General features: G+C 41.7%; 1 protein-coding gene across 6 annotated transcripts in view; it reads left to right on the forward strand.

Annotated features, from left to right (window-relative positions):
- Positions 1–11,394, forward strand: part of PRR7 (proline rich 7, synaptic) — a 91,066-nt gene extending 79,672 nt beyond the window's left edge. For all 6 annotated transcript variants that reach the window (XM_073650633.1, XM_073650632.1, XM_073650635.1 and 3 more), the window contains one exon: positions 10,113–11,394. In XM_073650633.1, coding sequence (XP_073506734.1) covers positions 10,113–10,492 — 380 coding nt within the window. In that variant the 3' untranslated portion in view covers positions 10,493–11,394. The remainder of the gene's footprint in view (positions 1–10,112) is intronic.
- Positions 11,395–19,652: the final 8,258 nt, after the last annotated feature.

A 19,652-nucleotide genomic window follows, 5' to 3' on the forward strand; every position in this document is an offset into this window, starting at 1 on the left:
GCTGCTGCTGTGCAGGGGGAATACCCGGAGCCGGATCGCTGGGGGTTGTAGTCTCCGTGTGGCGGTGACGCGGTCCGTGCCCAGGGTGGTCAAACCAGTGGCAGTCTTAATGTTGTAACAAATGTCCGACTACGCCACCCGTGGATTGCGGTCAGTGGGGACCGCCGCTGCGCTGCAGACCGCTGAGGCTGATGTTGTTTGTGCAGCTGAGTATGGGATGACTCCCCACGGGAGGAGTATAGCCTCAGGGCAGCTAGTGTGGAGATTGATGGGAGTGATGGTGCGAGTGTCCCAGTACTGATGGTGCTGGTACGGCGATGAAACACAGAGACTTGTAATTGCAGTTTCCAAAGCTTTACTCACGGTTGTTATTCAGGTCAATGCTGCAGGCGATGACTGCCCAAGCCGTGCTGCGTCCACCAGGTGAGGGACTCGGTCAACTCCCAGGCAATTCCAGAGTGTGGTTCAGAGCTCCCCTCTCTTCCTTTCTACTGGCCGTCCCCACCAGTGACCCACCTTTGTCCAGCTTCCTCGGGCCTTCTGTTGGCGAAACCTCTCCCGGTTTCCCTGACCCTATGCGGTATGCCTTTCTGGTGGATGTAGTGAGGGGTCGCACCAAGATGTGGTAACAACCTCCGGTTTTGGCTGAGGATTAGTCACCTCCACCAATTCGGGTTCCGGTACCCTGCTCTGCCAACCAGTCACCCAGTATCTCCTCTGGGCATATGGGGTTCCTTCTGCCTTCGTGTCTCTGGGCCTTTCTCTGTGTTCCTTGCTTCCTTTCTCCTCTGTTTCAGTTCCTTTCTTACTTTCCTTTCTGTTCCTTCTCCTCTCTCTTTCTGCTGCTTCTGGCCTCCACTCCAGGCCTGGCTCTGGAGCTGGGCCCAGACTGAGCCACAGCTCCCTGTCAGCCCTCTCTGGCTGAGCTCCTCTCCTCTTCTCCTCCTGACTGAACTGAACACTGTCCCAAGATGGTGCCCACCTTATATACCTCCCTCTATGTGTGAGCCCAAGTGACTAGCAACCAATGGGCTCCTACCTATGCCCAGAAACCCACCCCTATCTGCTCCTACACCACTGGGTGTGCTTTCCCCTCCCCACTCTAGCCAGGAACAGAAGCTGTCGTGCCTGCACTCTGTCTAGTGGGAGCACCGTTGGTCTGTTCCTCGGAAATGGGGTGTGTGTGGTGCATGCAGCTAACTGAGCCCTGGTCCACACTCCATCCTTACCCGGGAGTGGAATACCACACCTCTGGTTCGAGGTGCAATATCCCTGTAGCAGCCGAGTCCTCGGGGTGCTACACAAGGAGTTCTTTCAACAAATCTTCACAAACAGATAATTTCATTTAGAATTCACTATATCAAAATTCCAGTGAATCAGAAGTTTACATACATCAAGTTGACTATGCCTTTAAATAGGAACATTCCAGAAAACTTTGACATTGCCTTAGAAACTTGTGATAGGCTAATTTTAATCATTTGAGTAAATTGGAGGGGTACATGTGATAGTAATTTAAAGAGTTTGTACCAAGATATGAACTCATCCTCGAATATCCTTAGGCTAAGGGATAACTCCCTCATGGCTGAGGGTCAACCACTGAAATGGAGCCCCATCTGAATGGAGTGGAGGTTGAACATGCCTACCTGTGCTCCATTCATTCTCAGTGGGACCTTGGTGCAAACCCTTTAATGTGTACCTTCATGACTGACGTGTCTCATTTCTTCACATCTTGGGAAAATCAAAACAAATCTGACGAGTCTAGTATATCTCTAGGAGCAATTTTCTAATGCCTGAAGGTACCACCTTCATCCGTTGGAATGAAAATATGTGTAAACACTATAGTAGCACTCATACCAGAAAGGAAATATGTCCTAGAGATGAGCATACTTTGGTGAAAAAATACAAGAACAATACCAAACATTCTTGTAAAGATGCTGGAGGAATTTACTTTTTGGATAAATGTCCTCTAGTATGATGAAACAAAAATGGAACTATTCTGCCGTATTAACCATTGCTATGTGTGGAGAAAAAAGTCAGAAGCTTGCTAGCCAAAGAACACTATCCCAACCATGAAATACTGGGGTGGCAGCAGCATGTGGGGGTCCTTTGCCGCAGGAGGGACATGTACACTTTACAAAATAGATGCTATTATGAGAAAGAATAATTATGTGGAGATATTCAGATATTCAAACAACATCTCAAGACAAGAAGTTAAAGCTTTGGCGCAAATGGGTTTTCCAAATGGATAATGACCCCAAGCATACTTCCAAAGTGGCAGTAGGATAATAAAGTGAAGGTAATGTAGTGGCTATCAAAAAACCCTGACCTCAATCCCGTGAAAAATGTATGGGCAAAAGTGAGAAAGCCTGTGCAAGCAATGAGGGCTACCGACCTGCTCAGTTAGGCCACGTTCACATGTTCAGAATTTGGTCATTTTTTTACATCAGTATTTGTAAGCCAAAATCAGGAGTGGGTAATAAATGTAGATGTGGCGACGTGTTTCTATTATACTTTTCCTCCGATTGTTCTACTCCTGATTTTGGCTTACAAATACTGATCAAATACTGAACGTGTGAATGTGGCCTTATACCAGTTCTGTCCAGAGGAGTACACCAAAATTCCAGTAACTTATAGTGAGAAGCTTACAGAAGGCTACCCGGAACTGTTGACCTGAGTTAGCCAATTTAAAGGCAATAAATAGACCTAAAGGAGGGAATGTGTTCTAGGATTAAATGTCAGGAATTTTGAAAACCTGAGTTTTAATAAAAGTGTCTAAGATGTATGTAAACTTATGACTTCAGCTTGTCATGGCGGTAACTCCCATGCGTTCCCAGTGCTGTGCTACTCACTGCATTCGCCGCTCTGCTTATATTCATGTCAGGCTGCCACGCTAGTCCTCATGCAGCACTTCCAACTCTCCACATTGCTATAGATTGGGCCAGATCTTGCAGGGTTTGGATTCCCCAGCTAATCACCAATCAGCAGGTGCTATATTAGGCAGTGCTGTCCTCCACACCTATGCCTGAGCTTAGGTTCCAGTTTGCTGTTAGCATTTAGTTTCCAGCCAAGCTGTTTTATTGTTTATCTCTCCTGATACTGACATGACTTGTCTACTCGTCCTGTCTGATCTCTCCACTCCTAACTTTGGCTAAATATTCTGAACCTGTGCTGCCTGCCAGGACCCCGACCGCTTCTGTCTCGTCCCTCTGTATCTCGCTTAACTACTCTAACCCGTGGGTCAGCTGCTGCAGGTCCGGACACTACTCTGAAGTGGCACCTGGTGGCTTTCCTGCTGCCCAAGCCTATCCACACCATCAGAGGCGCTAGTGAAGACCAGGTAGCCACTTAATGACGCCCCTTCAGGGTAAGCTCGGCCAGTGGCGCAGCATTACAGTAAGCTCAGGCCATGGACCCTGCTGACAAGATGGGATCTAGAGACTCCAAGTTTCTTGTGTAAATCCTGTATGAGGAGGTTCGTTCGCAACATGAGCGTCAAGACCTGCTGATGAATGCAATTAATGTGATGGCAACTCAGCAGCAGGATTTTCCACTTTTGTGTCCACTTTGTCCTGTGCCTCAACCGCGATAGATCCTCCTTCCTCACTATCACAATCCTCTCCAAGGAAAGCTGCTGCTTAATAAACCAGTGCCAAATCCACTTCACTCTCCATGCTTTGTTCCTTCAGCTAGGAAAAGTTTGTCCGGGAGACACGAATCAAAATTGGTCAGCCATGTGGGCATATGCAAATCTTCCAGAAGCAAACCTACTGGGTCCCTTCTGCCTCTGTCGGTTCCTCCTGTCCCTGTGGTTCCCTCGGATGTGCTTGAAGTGAAGGATTTTGGCTCTGAAGAGAGTTCTAGGGGTCTGTCAAGAACATCCACATCCCTGCCATTCTTGAGAAGAGTCTCTGTCGGTCTGGCCTAAAAAGGGTGGATGTAAAGGGGGGTACTGTCACGGCTGTAACTCGCATGCATTCCCGATGCTGTGTTACTCACTGTGTTCTCCACATAGCTATAAGGGTGCATGCCCAGACCCTGCAGGAATTTAACCCTGCTGTATCCTGTAGTTTTTGGATTCCCCAGCCAATCACAAACCAGCAGGTGATTTATTAGGCAGCGCCACCATCCACACCATTGACTGAGCTTAGGTTCCAGTTTGTTGTTAGCATCTAGTTCCCAGCCAAGGTGTTTTATTGTTTATCCCTCCCATTAGTGACCTGGCTTGTCTTCTCGTCCTGTCTGATCTCTCCGCTCCTGACCTCGGCTATGTATCCTAAAGCTGTGCTGCCTGCCTCGACCCCAGACCGTTTGACTACGCTTCTGTCTCGACCCACTGTACATTGCATGCCTGGTCTGACTGGTGGGTCAGCTGTTGTAGGTGCGGACACTGCCTTGGAGTGGCACCTGGTGGCTATCCTCCTGCCTAAGCCTATCCTGACCATAAAGGCGCTAGTGAAGACCTGGTAGCCACTTAGTCATGCCCCTCCAGGGTTATACCAGCCAGTGGCATAGTCGGTCCACACCCACCAGCGTTACACAGCTGTAATCGTATTCTGAAAGGAAAGAGTTAAGCAGCACCATAATTGTCCTGGCAGTGAGTGTTTTTAATCCAGATAAACAATACAAAATTGGCAGCACTCCATTGCTTCAGATGGAAATAATGTAGTTTATTCAACCAGTTAAATTCAACATTTCAGCTCTGCTATAGAGCCTTTCTCACAGTTGTGAAAGGCTCTTTATCAGGGCTAAAATGTTGCTGTAATGCTGTGTGGAGATTGCAATACAAAGTCTATATAAAGAGCAGTCTGATTTTTTTAATAATCATTAAGGCTCAGTTTTCACTTGCCAAAAGTTTGAATTTGTGGCAAAACCTATATACTGATAGGCAATATATACAACATGTTGATTTTCATTGTGGAAATATGCACTAAAAAAATAGCGAAAATTAGATTACATGTGAACTGTGCCTAAAGATTAAGGCCTCATACACATGGCCGTTTTACGCAATACTACTATGAGATATTCTGTACAATGCCATAATATGGGTCTCATACATATATATGCCATAATATGGGTTCCATGCTCCACCTCTATGCCTCCACTGATTTCTCAATGTACTTTGGTAATTGTTGATGGAATTTTTGAGGTGTTAAAATTTTTTTAGTGGAAACTGCTTCAAGAAATGCTCTTTCTTTGGGGAGTCTTTGGAAAACTTTTACGTTTCCTAAAGCGGTTTTCAAGAATTTTATAAGTGTTTTAGGAGAGTTTTTTTCATGAAGTGTTTCTCACAGCCCTCTGATTGGCCAGTGACTAGTATAGGCCGGATTTCATCAGGAACTACTTCACCAAAGTGTCACACACTTTTTTTTCCACCAGGCATTTTCCAAAACTGGAGTAAGAAAAAAAAAACACTCAAAACTTGTGAAAAGCGAAGTGGTTTTGACAATAGGAGTGAATTAGAAGCATTTTAAGCTATTTTTAAAGCAAACCCGCTTCAATAAAATCCTCAAAAACTCTGTGTGCACATACACTTACAGTATGCAGACTTAAAGGGGTTTTCCTATAAACAAAAGTTCATTTTAATCAATAGATCTTGGAATAATAATAATTTCCACATTTGGATGTTTAAATAAAATGTTCCTGTGCTGAGATAATGTTATAAATGTGCCCCTGCTGTGTACTGTGTAATGGCTGTGTCTAAACTTGGTCTGATCATACCACAGCTCCTGGGCAGGGGAGGAAGCAAAAGAGTATACAGACATTACAACAGGGGATCACAGCTGATTCTTTCTGTGAGGTAAAACATTTCCCTGCCTGTTTTTAAACAATGTTTTACTTCACAGAAAGAATCAGCTGTGAGCCCCTGCTGTAATGTCTGTATACTTATTTGCTTCCTCCCCTGCCCAGGAGATGTGGTATGATCAGACCATGTTCTGTACACGGTCAGAAAAAAACATTAGGTCTCATACCCATCAGCGTTAATAAAAACAGAGCGTTGTTGTTCCTGAAAAGACTAATAAACTTTATGGCAGTTCAGACAACATTTAATATGTATGGACAGCTTAGAATAAGAACTCCGTTCACTACAATGACGTCAATGCGAGCGCCATGAGAACTCACACTCTCGCTGATGTCAGTGAGGGGAACGAAGTTTATCGGCTATGAACTCCGCTCACCTTATTCATGGCACCCCAAGGCACTAATGCTGCGCTATCACGAGCAGCTCAGTGTCTCTTCTGGATGCCAGGCTGAATGGTTGCATCATGTAACCATTCAGCAAGGCATCTAGATGTAGCAGAGCTAAACGCATCGCGGGACAAATGGATTATCTTCTTGTCAGACAGGTGAGGAATATGCTGGTTTATTATTTATTCTTTTTCCATAAAAAATGTGTAAAGGGGGGGGGGGAGTGTTTATTTCAAATAAAGGTGTCAGTGTCTTTATTTCTATTAAAAGACTTTATTCAAGCTGTTTATTATTTTCAATTTGACTATGGAGTTAGTAATGGGGGCATCTTATAGACACCTCTCCATTACTAACCCCTGGACTTGATGTCAGCTGCCAATACAAAGCTGACATCAATCTCAATACTAGTACCCCACTTGCCAACGCACCAGGGCAAGTGGGAAGAGCGGAGGCTAAGCACCAGAATTGGTGCATCTTATGGATGCGCCATTTCTGGGGCGACTGAGGGCTGATGTTTTTAGTCTGGGAGGGGTCCAATATCCATGGCCCCTTCCTAGCCTATTAAAATCAGACCCCAACTGTCTGGCTAGCCATTGCTGGTTAATAATTATAGATGGGACCCCATGTCTTTTTTTGGGGGGGTCCCCCATTTTAATAACCAATAAAGGCTAAGTATACAGCTATGATCTGATATTAATAGCCTGGGAAGCTCCATGTCTATTACCACCTTCCCAGGATATAAACATCATCCCCCAGCTGTCGGCTTTACCTCAGCTGGTGTCACAGGTGTGTCAGATGAAACAGACAGTCACCCTGCAGCTGGCTGCAGAAGATCACTTTGTTTGGCGTTGCAGACGCCTTCTTAAATCTGTCTTATTTTAGGACCCAACTTCTACCTCCCTCCTGCTCTGATTGACACCCTGGCCTTGGTGTTTAAATACTTTCAGTTTGCTGCAGGGAGGTGCCGGTGATATTCACATATTCCCTTGTGAAAGCTTGGAGCTATTGCAGTCGGCTTACTTACTCTCTGGTGCTTTGGAGGACGTTTGGTGTAACCTCTCTGGAGTCTGCTCAAGCTAAGTTTCTCCCCCCTGTATTTGTCTCCCTTGTTGTCTTTAGTTTATAGTGGGGACTGACGAGTGGTCACCCCCTTCCCTATCCAGGGCCTTGCTCTTGGGATTTACAGGGCTTAGTTTTCCTGTTCGGTGATTGGTGAAGAACCGATATAGGGATGATAGGGGAGATGGGGTGATATTAGATCAGCCTAGGGGTCTCCACTCCCCCTTTCCCTAGTGTCTGGGCTCCCTTCCCCCATCCCTTCATGTTGCTCTTAGTCTTTCCTACACTGTGCATGACAGCTGGTTATTAAAATGTTGGGGGAAACCGCGCCATTTTTTTCTTTCATTTATTGAATTATTAGCTAAATGCATGAACATTAAACTACACACGCACTGCACTAATTTTATGTCAGTGACATCTTTCTATCTATTTTATGTATATTTCTATTCTGACGGATCATACTGTGAATTTACTGTACTCGGCTGAGAAAATGTTGGATTTTCTAGGAGATGGGTGCGTAAATATCGGACAACACACGCATGGTTCAAGTGCCATGCGATTTTTTTCATTGCACCCATTGACTTGCATTGGTGAGTCTTGTCTGATATATGCGGCCACTCGCAACATGCTGTAATTTTTTTTTCTCAGTCCAATCTGAGCTGAGAAAAAAATCGCAGATGAGCAGGGAATTATTGATTAACATTAGCCAGAGTGCAATCCGATTTTTCATTTTTTTTTCTGTGGGAAAACCCCTTTCAGCTGTCCATACACATTTAGATGCCGGTTTTAGACAAAATGGGGCCCTAGGCAAAAGTTTAAAGTTGGGCCCCAAATGCTCACATATTGCACATACTGCACCATCTCACACAGAAACATTTCGGTTGTATTTATAATGCACACCTCATAGTCCTCCATATTGTATGATGCACACCCCATAGTCCTCAATATTGTATAATGCACACCCCATAGTCCTCCATATTGTATAATGCACACCCCATAGTCCTCCATATTGTATAATGCACATCCCATAGTCCTTCATATAGTATAATGCACTCTCCATAGTCCTTCATATAGTATAATGCACTCTCCATAGTCCTTCATATAGTATAATGCACTCTCCATAGTCCTTGTGCACCAACACAATCTGGGAACACCTTAGTTCCGATTTGGACAACTTTTATCTATTGTGTATGTGTGTTTCTATACTACATTTACACCACCGTGTCAGGTTTTGCTTCAGTAAAAACGGACCAGTGAAAACAGGTCACAGATGTACTCTCAAGGATCTGATCTATAAATATAGACCAGAATAGGAGAGGTAATGAGATTTTCCTTGGATAGGGCACCTGGATCTGTAAAAAAAATAGATATGTGTATAGACCCATTGCCTTATTTGCTTCAGTGAGATGGCAGTTTTTAAAACAGCACATGGATGAGAAAAACCGAGGAAGACTTTACTCAGGAGCGCTACACTACGGCAGGAGGCCATCCACCTACAGGATTACACTCTAGTTAATATGGAGGCACACAGAGTTTTGTTGTTTCTGATCCATACAGAATATAAACAATTTATGCCAGCTGAAACAGCACATCTCAGACTTCCTGCTCTGCCTACCCCCTGCATGTTAAAACTGAGATCACCTCCTCCATGTTCTTTTTTAAACCTAAAAGGAAGCAGGGAACTCTCAGCATTATGATTATTATGTGCATGTAGGGGGCGGACAAAGCAGTATGACTGTGAGGCGCAGCTACCACTACGGCTATAGTGCACAAAGCAATCTGAAACCAATTAAATGTTCACTTTATCGGAACACAAACCTAGAAACTTCCTTATATTCATTTTATAATTTTGTAAGCTGTTTTCAGGAAAAAAAATATGACTTAACAACAATTTTTGCGTACTAATGGCAGACAGGACAGTTAGGATAGCCTGCTTCCACAGCTGGTTGTCTAAAAGCCAGACTGAATACCGTAAGTAGGAAAATGTAGCATTTACCTTTCTTGTGTAAAGAAATTATTTTCTTTCTCAGGTCTTCTGACATTTCTCTTCCATGTGATGCACTTTTATAGTCAACTCTCTGTTGGACACTTGTTTAATGAATAATTAGTCTAACCTGTGGTTGAATTCTTACTAATTAGAATGTTATAGTCAAAACTTTAGCTTTGGGGTTTACTCATTTTTGCAACATGTTCTGAATTAATTTGTTAGGAAAATTACTTTTTTGGGTGTTCAAAATAACAAATCATGTTTGCAGTCAATGGCGCACATTTGTATTTTGTAGTATGGTAGCCCATGGAAAATGTTGATTCTGAAAGGAATTTAAAGGTTTTCTGACAAATCTGTTGGGATGTACTCATTTAAGCTGAACACTGTGTTTTCTTGCATATTTCACAATTTTACTTGCGATATGAGACAAAATATATTAAAAGGAAAGAAGGAGAGATTTTCTGTATTTTAGCAGGGAATGCAGAAATTAATGTATAATCTATTAACCCTTTATTGCACACTTTACAAGTATCAGTTTTAAAATTGTTTGACACGGTAGTCAGTAAGAAGGTCTATGTAGTTAATAGAAATGTTGCTATTCACTTACAATTTTCATTTCTTTTCCCCAGATGGCAGCATATAAAAATCACAGTTGCTTACAGTTTACACTCTGCATAAACTGTAAAACTGGTATATTGCCTGGAGTTTACAGTATGCAACTTTGAGTTAACATTGTAATTGCCAGACACATTAATCTGTAGAACATCACAGATTATTGTTGATGAAAATATATGATTCTTTATATTATAGTATATCAGTATAATGTAACAAACTTTTCATGGATATTAACTTACAACTTCTATTTGTATTGAATTTACAGAGCCAGATTTATCTCAGCCACCATGTTATGAAGAGGCATTGCTTATGGCAGAACCACCACCACCCTATAGCGAGGTCCTGACTGATACTCGAGGTATCTACAGGAAGATTCTCAGTCCTTTTCTCACTGTTCAGGATGAGCTTGTGAAACCAGAACAACCCCTGAGCCATAAACAACATCTGGCAGGACCACCCCATACGCAACCACTTCCAGGTGCCCTAAGTTCACCAATTTCATCGACTCCTCCTCAAGAAGCACAGGGGGTGAGACGACCATCCTGGTCAGGATCGGAAATTGGAAGTGGAGGTCTACACAGACTGCCTAGGGGCTGCCAGCTGATCTTCCCAATTCCTCTTCTGGGCAGGACTACGGCTGTTTGAAACAACATGCACAGTTGGATCATATATCTTATAGTGGTCCAAAGCGCATATGTAGGGAATTGGGTGGGCTGTGAACATCACAAAATGACAATGTAGAAACTTAGATAATCAGACTTTCAAATATTTTTTGAACTATGTAATCATATAAAAAGTTCTAAAATCAAGTCAGATGCACTTTAATTGTTTCATGGACACTGTGGATTTTAACAACCCCAAAAGCGCATCTAAAATTCTTGTACAGCTCTCTGAGAATACACGTTCAACTTGAACCTGATTTTCAGGATGTCTATGTCCTACTCTAAGAAGACTCATACAAACTGAAAGCCATCTTTATTTATTTATTTATATTTTTTAGTTGCACTTTCTTTTTGTGGGATTAAAGTTTGGCAGCCGTTGTGTACATTTGAGCTACTGGCTAAATCATGGGGTCCATTTCTGTTTGTTGTATATACTGTGTCTAAAAGAAGATTCTGTTCTTCATAGCAAAATGTTCAATACATTTAATCTGGAAGGGCTTCACATTGAACAATTTCAAGTCGTGATGTGTAAATGATAAAATGCCGTGCCACGCGCCAACACTGTGCTAAAGTGACCTGTCCAGTGATACAAAAGTGAAAATACTATTTTATATTATTCATATTTTAAATCAAGATTTAATTAATCATATTTGGATAGCTCTGGAATCCTTAATTTATTTCCAGTTATTCGGAAGAACTCAAAGAACAAAAATGAAAGAGTAAACTGTTGGAAGATAAACATGGAAGCATAAACTGTTAGTAGGCACTGTCCTGATAGAAATCAAATTAGGTTATTTATGCACACTGTGATCTTAATAAACATGTACAGTGGGGAAAAAAAGTATTTAATAAGCCACCAATTGTGCAAGTTCTCCCATTTAAAAATATTAGAGAGGCCTGTAATTGACATCATAGGTAGACCTCAACTATGAGAGACAAAATGAGAAAACAAATCTTGAAAATCACACTTTCTGATTTGAAGAAATTTTTTTAAAATCTTGGTGGAAAATAAGTATTTGGTCACCTACCAAAATTCATCTCAATACTTTGTTATATATCCTTTGTTGGCAATGACAGAGGTCAAACGTTTTCTGTAAGTCTTCACAAGGTTGGCACACACTGTTGCTGGTATGTTGGCCCATTCCTCCATGCAGATATCCTCTGAAGCAGTGATGTTTTGGGGCTGTCGCTGGGCAACACGGACTTTCAACTCCCTCCAAAGGTTTTCTATAGGGTTTAGATCTGGAGACTGACAAGACCACTCCAGGACTTTGAAATGCTTCTCACGAAGCCACTCCTTCGTTGCCCTGGTGGCGTGCTTGGGATCATTGTCATGCTGAAAGACCCAGCCACGTTTCATCTTCTATGCCCTTGCTGATGGAAGGAGGTTTGCACTCAAAATCTCATGATACATGGCCCCATTCATTCATTCATGTACACAAATCAGTCGTCCTGGTCCCTGAGCAGAGAAACAGCCCCAAAGCATGATGTTGCCACCCCCATGCTTCACAGTAGGTATGGTGTTCTTTGGATGCAACTCAGCATTCTTTCTCCTCCAAACATGACGAGTTGTGTGTGTACCAAACAGTTCTACTTTGGTTTCATATGACCATATGACATTCTCCCAGTACTCTACTGGATCATCCAAATGCTCTCTAGCAAACTTCAGACGGGCCCGGACATGTAATGGCTTAAGCAGGGAGACACGTCTGGCACTGCAGGATCCCTGGCGGCGTAGTGTGTTACTGATGTTAGCCTGTGTAACGTTGGTCTCAGCTCTCTGCAGGTCATTCACTAGGTCCCCCCTGTGTGGTTCTGGGATTTTTGCTCACCTTTCTTGAGATCATTTTGACCCCACGGGGTGAGATCTTGTGTGGAGCCCTAGATCGAGGGAGATTATCAGTGGGCTTGTATGTCTTCCATTTTCTAATTATTGCTCCCACAATTGATTTCTTCACACCAAGCTGCTTGTGTATTGCAGATTCAGTCTTCCCAGCCTGGTGCAGGGCTACAATTTTGTTTCTGGTGTCCTTCGACAGCTCTTTGGTCTTCACCATAGTGGAGTTTGGAGTGTGACTGTTTGTGGTTGTGGACGGGTGTCTTTTATACTGATAACAAGTTCAAACAGGGGCCAGTACTACAGGTAATGAGTGGAGGACAGAGGAGCCTCTTAAAGAAGAAGTTACAGGTCTGTGAGAGTCAGAAATCTTGCTTGTTTGTAATTGACCATATACTTATCTTCCACCAAAATTTAAAAAAAAAATTCTTTCCAAATCAGACAATGTGATTTTCAGGATTTGTTTTCTCATTTTGTCTCTCATAGTTGAGGTCTACCTATGATGTCAATTACAGGTCTCTCTCATATGTTTAAGTGGGAGAACTTGCACAATTGGTGGCTGACTAAATACTTTTTTCCCCACTGTATATTGCCAGTAGTAGTGTAAAAAAGAGTGAGACATCCATATTTAGCACACAGTGAAGGCCCCCTTCACATGTCTGTATTAAACCGATCCCGGAAAAAACAGTACCGATGTCATCAGTGTTTTCGATCAGTGTATCATCAATGTGTCATCAGTGAGCATCTGTTTTTTTCCGGTATGGATGAAGAAAGAATAAAATTACAAAGCTTCTCTTATACTTTGCAATGTTAAACATTTACAGCACTCGTACAGCTCCATGCTTGTGCTGTACGTGTTTTTCACTGACCCATAGACTTTTATTGGCCCTTGTCATCCATGCTGCCAGAAAAAAACGTACATGAACACACGGACATGTGAAGATTACCAGTTTATAATGGGTACGTGTGTCATCCGTGAAAAAAATGGATGCCCCACGTACTGCAAACACATACAAGAGAAGGGGGCCTTAGCATGTGTGGTGGCTGTAAAACTTAGACTTCCTGTAGATCTACTGCACCAAACTTGGATCACCATTGCACCCTATAGCCATCTAAATTTTATTCTGCATAACCTCAGATGGTCTGGGTATTATAGCCTTAAGGCCACCGTCCCACTCTCAGTATTCTGTCAGTATTTTTTCTCATGAGTGGGAGCCAAAACCAGGTGAGGAACAATCAGAGAAAAGGTATAATAGAAACAAGTCACCAATTCTGCATTTATCACCCACTCCTGGTTTTGGCTCCCACTCCTGAGAAAAAATACTGACCAAATACTGATAGTGGGGACGTGGCCTAATAGAGATGCTGAAGCAGCACTATTATATCTTTCTGAAACCAGCCTACAGTACTGAAGTCTGCCCCACACAAAATAAATCCATAAAAATAAACATCATTCATTTATCCCACTTTCTTTGCACTTAAATGGGATCTGAATTAGGCTATGTGCACATGATGTCTTTTTCAGGCAGATTCCTCCGCTGAAATACAGAAAAACGCAAAAAAATGAACATATGCATTTCTATGTAAAAATAGCTTGCTGTTCAAATGTTTAGGCTTCTGAACGTTTTTTATGCCAAGCGGTTAAAAGACGTGAGCTGACCACTCGTCTGATGTTTTACACTCGGTTGATGTTCTGTACTTTACAATACAAGTCAATGGGAAAGCTCCAAAAACACCCAAAAAGCTTTTGTAGCATTTTGCCATTGTTTTTGCCTAAAAACAAATAGCAGTTTCTTCATAATGAATAGAGAGAAAAAATGGTCAGAAACGCCAGTAAAAAAAGATGTCACAAAAACCATGGGAAAACACTTAAAAAAATAGCTGGTGGCCAAAATCATAGGAAAAACGCTAAGTAAATGACCAGAAACACAACACAAAAGATAACTCAGGGAAAAAAAGCCAGTTTCTTGAAGCATCTTCTGCTTGAAAACTCAACAGGTACGCCTACTTTGTGTGCACATAGCCTTAGGCAGAGTCTAGTTTCTTCAGTCTTGCAGGGGTCCAGTACCTTTTCATGTTCCAGGTATATGGTGGCAACTTGTGACTGAGAAGGTGATCTTCATCCTGCAGAGTTGCAACTCATTATGTACTTAAGCATATTAGTCAATCTTGCGCATGCGCTATGTGTTCCCGGCTAGGTGCATACTCGGTGGTCTCTGCACTTGGAGCATGTGCAATTTAAATTACATAAGAGAAGTTGATTTTGTGAAAATTCCTAAAGAGATCTACAGTCAAACAGAAATGCTTTCAAACATCTTGAAATATCCTCCCAACACTGTAGATGGTTTTTCGGAAGGTCACAAAACTTGTTGCAAATGTACTACAGTCCCCCTTGGAGTTATTTTCTGTAGGCCAAACATTATGACTCCCATTTTTGCGACGTTTTGCAAAAATGCGACTTTTGCTGTAAAACGTTGCAAAAAAAAAGTTAAGGATGAAGAACATTTTTGACTTTGAGCAAAATTCTTGAACCATGTGTGCCATTTTGAAGAATTTGGCGCCAAAAATGGCAATGAATGCAACAAAACAAAAAAAGAAAACGGACTTAAAGAAATGTAAATGATGAGTTGAGGCCCAAAATTTAAAACTCATTATTGCATTTGTGCTTTTTTTGGCACATTTTTGCGCAACAGGCCATTTTTTTTCTTAAAAAAGGTAAAAGATAAAAATAAACAGCATTTTTTATTTTAAGCAAAATTCATGAACCACTTGCACCATTTTGAAGAATTTGGCACAAAAAACGCCAACGAATACCACAAGACAAAAAAAGAAAAGTGGCTTAATAAAATTGACTAAAATTTGCTTGAAGCCTGGGTTTTTTCATGTTGAAAATGCAATAATATACAGGACAATGTAAGTGAATTAGGTTACACCAAGTCCATTCACATAATTTCTAACAAGCCCCATCTCTTGCTAATGTCTTCTGGATTTTTGCTGCAGATTTCACTCAAAAAGATAAAAATCAGAAACAAAACCCATGTTGTTAAATTGAATTGGTTGCTGGAGGAGAACATGGCTGTAAATAATACAACACTTAACACCTAAGAACTTTGGTGTGACTGGAACGTACTGGCTCTCCTTAAAAAGACCAGCTGAGTATGAAGTCAATGTTCCTTGGGAGAAACGTATACTGTCTTGCAAAGTACGGCCAAGGAGAGGTGGTTACCCTATGTCAGTATAGGTTACCCTTCAGCTCGTCTCTTGAAGGAAAACCAGTACTTCTCCCATGTTGTCTCATTGGTGTCCCACTCAGCCAGCTAGACTCTGCTCTACACTGATGAGGGGCAAACATCACGCAACAGGCTGTCTGTAGATGCATTTCCCTGGTCATGGTGTAAGGCTTGTAAAAGGGTTGAACAACTTATGGGTTAACTACCCCTCCTAGGTGGTACTTTGTGAGATAGCTTCTTTTCTGCAAAAGAGATAGTTTGTATACTTTTTAAAATACTATTAGAAAAGCTGTTTAGTAGGTCCTCAAGCTACAGATGATACTGCTGTGTAACATTATAGGTGGCATAGCATGAATAGGACTGGTTAACAGGTTTTGACTGGAGAAACATTTTCTGTAATGGTACACTTACCATACGATGCCATGAATGGTGAGTTCAAAGATCATGGGTATCAAGAGCCAGAGGGTGTGCTCCAAACAGAATGAATGGACTTTGTACCCGCACAACAATACAAATAGAAGATGCCAAGAGATGATTTCAACCAGCTGAATCGGGTAAATAAAGTTATGGTTTTGTCTAATCTTTATGTTATTGCATGTACCAATAATACCATTATACAATATGTGATGACATCACTTTTGTGTAGAATCTAAAGCTATATTTATTTTTGGGCACTGGAGGTCCATTACTTAGGATAGGTCCATGCAGGGGCCTTTGCCAGGCACAGTTGCACCACTAAAGGCTCATGGGCACCCTTACCACATCTGACAAAACCAGCACTGATGGCAATCTTACCAGGCAGGATAGAGGTTGCTGGTTTTTAACATCTTGTAGATACAGATTGCAAAGGGGTAACCTTCCTCTAACAGACATTTATGGCATATCTTGTGAATATATCAAAAAATTCTAAATTGTAACATTTCTAGAAGATTAATGTTAAAGTAACAAAAATACAATACTCACATGTTAAATCTTTTGCCACTCCCGTTTTAATGCTTCTTTGGTCCCCCAGCATAGTCTGTGTCAATTGTAGTGATTATATGCCACCATTACCACCGCAGAGAGCATTAATGTCAACAAGTAATGTTAACAAGTGCAAATTCAATGCTGCAACCTTATTAGAGACCAGCAGGGGTCCACTAGCACATGGTGTGGATGATTGAAAGATTGCATATTGTCTGCTTTGTGTAAGATATTCTGCCTCCAGATTTCTTTTTTTAACAGCTGGACAACTCCTACTATGCATTTACATACATATTCATATTATGTATGGATTTATTTTTATATGTGGATTTGTAATTACTTATATATAGGGTTGAGCGAGTATGTTCTGTCTGAGTATGCTCGGGCCGAGCTCCGAGTATTTACAGCTGCTCGGTGATATGGTTGAATCGCTCCCGTGTGCATGATTTGCAACTGTTTGACAGCTTTATTACATGGGAGGAATGTCTATTTCTTACACATTCCTCACATGTATTAAAACTGCCAAACAGTCGCAAATCATGCACACGGGAGCGATTCAACCATATCACCGAGCAGCTGTAAATACTCGGAGCTCGGCCCGAGCATACTCAGCAAAAGGGTTAATAGAACATACTCGCTCAACACTACTTATATACTGTATAATAATTATTTTTATATGTAGTTATTTATTTAAAGGGAAGCAGAGAACACAGTTTGAAAAACTGGCCAGGGATTGTAGGCAGAAAAGTGACTAATCCGATGACGTCTCTGGCCAGCTTCTCCCTGCGCTGCTCTAGTTGATTGACGGGTCTCTCCCATGTGTGTACAAAAGGAGAGACATGTCCATCAACTAGAGCGGGGAAGGAAGAAGCTGGCCAGAGACGTCATTGGACTAGTCAGATCTCTCCTTACAATCACTGCCTGCTTTTCAATTGATGTGTTCCCTGAACTGCAGTGTTTCAGAGAAAGAAATACCTGGCTGCAATTGCACAGCCAGGTTCTGATACATGCTGTCCGGAGTTCGAGCAGCAATAATCTAATGACAGTTTCCTATAATAATATATGTATTTTTTTATTGTCTGTTTCTTTATTGTCTCTCATGTGTGACTGCTTAGCATGACAGATATACACACTACATTGAGTGGCTAATAACTGCCACTTTACCAGCAGCAGCTACTAGTAGCTGGCAACGTAAAATAAGTAGCTCATGGGATCGCTATCTGGGTATAGCTGGCCATACACAATTAGATAGCTGTCAGCTGAACAATCGACTGACAACGGTTTCTTCCGACTCATGCTTGGCTCCACTGAGTATTTTTGTGTTCTAAATGATAGAGCCAGTGTTAGCCTCTTACTGATATATGACGTACTGGTACGCCATATTCCAGCTCCCTGACATTGATGCGGGCTCGCAATCAATACCGACATCAAATACTGACATCAAAAGTTTCTATGACTGTCCCATGTTCCTGAATGTGCTTGCCACCAAAGCCCAGCATCCACCGCGAGCTTTCCCTCTCCTCATTCATTGGGAGCGGGGCGCGGTGGATGCTGAACTGTGACGTGCAGGGAAACCCCGCCCACAGCCCATCAATCAGGGGAAAGCGCGTCACTGGGTCACGCCCATCTGCAGTCGGAACTTGATGTGACATCAGCGGATGTCAGAGTCGGCTGCAGCCGAGGGTCACGTGATGCCTGGTGAGCGGTCAGCAATTGCTCACAGGCAAGGCTCACAACAGAAGGTATTTACAAAAAAAATTATTTCCACCATATAAATACATTGGGGCATTTCTAAAGTAGTGGACAACATCTTTAACTTGCATATATAAAGTTTTAAAATGGATCGGCACTCTGTATGTCCAGCTGGTGCTTGTGGAAAAATATGACAGCAAATTCCAAATAGTTCTCGCGTTATTTTGAATAAATTCTTTTTGATCAGTCAATAAAGAAATTTCATAGCAGCTTAGAACGACCAATCATAGCTGCTATGAAATTTCGTTGTTGACTGATTAAAAAGAATTTATTCAACGTAACGTGAGTGCTGGAACTATTTGGAATTTGCTATCATTAACTTGCATATCTGAGTGCGATCTGAATATTGGATCAAACTCGGGCATGCTGCAATTTTTTCCTTAGAATGAGCCGTCCCCATAGAATAACATTGGCCTGAGTGCGATCCGACGTTTTGTTGAATCGCACTCGGACCAAAAATACGGTGATGTTCACAAGCCCTTAGTCACTGATATTTCTTTAACACATTTGTGTAAAATACCCTAAGTTACACATTATATCAAATTGTGAGGTAAATTTTGATTTTTCTATGTTACAATCATACTGTATCTTTTTTTTCTGTGATTTTACTAAGTCACAGCATAAACAATGTGGTTGTGTAAGGTTACATTCATGTGACCGTATTTTCAGTCTGAATACTGTATGTGGAAAATACTGACATCATACAGACAAAACTAGGACCAATATTATTCAATTTAGTCGTTCACATGAACGTTTTTTTTTACACGCACCGAATGTCTGCATGAAAAAAATTGCAGCATGCACTATTATCTTCTGTATTTCGGTTGAGAATTGCCTCTATGGGTGGTCAAAAAAATCAGATCCAGTAGAGATCAACCATATAACATCTGATTTTTTACAGATACATTGCCATTTACATAGGAAACTGTTTTTGGCCTTGAAAATTTCATTCACTGCTGAAGTATAAAAATGACTGCCATACGGATTGCATACAGAGGACAATAGAGATAAAAAAATTATACATTTTTCTGGATGAAAATCGGACCTTATTCTTCTATAGTGTAAACTTAGCCTAAAGATGCTGCAGTTTTGCAATGACATTATGCCATAAAAACGTTATATGGCTGAAATGTGTGAAAACAGCGTAAAAGCACTTTACTAAATAGGTGAGATTAGTAATAAAGTATCAGAGCGGTAGTGTGAACATCATGGGAAATCAGTAAGTAGTTAGCCTGCCTTAGGCCTCATTCTGCCGTCCGTTTGTTAGAAGTTTGATGGCAATACCCTACTTGTAGGAAATGTAATCCTCATGAGACTAGACAAAGTTGTTCATCTCTGTGGAAAGACTTTCAGCTTTAGGG

The sequence above is a fragment of the Phyllobates terribilis genome, unplaced genomic scaffold, assembly GCF_046119375.1.
Source record: "Phyllobates terribilis strain yellow unplaced genomic scaffold, ASM4611937v1 Scaffold_11__3_contigs__length_659146591, whole genome shotgun sequence".
NCBI classification, from domain to species: Eukaryota; Metazoa; Chordata; class Amphibia; order Anura; family Dendrobatidae; genus Phyllobates; species Phyllobates terribilis.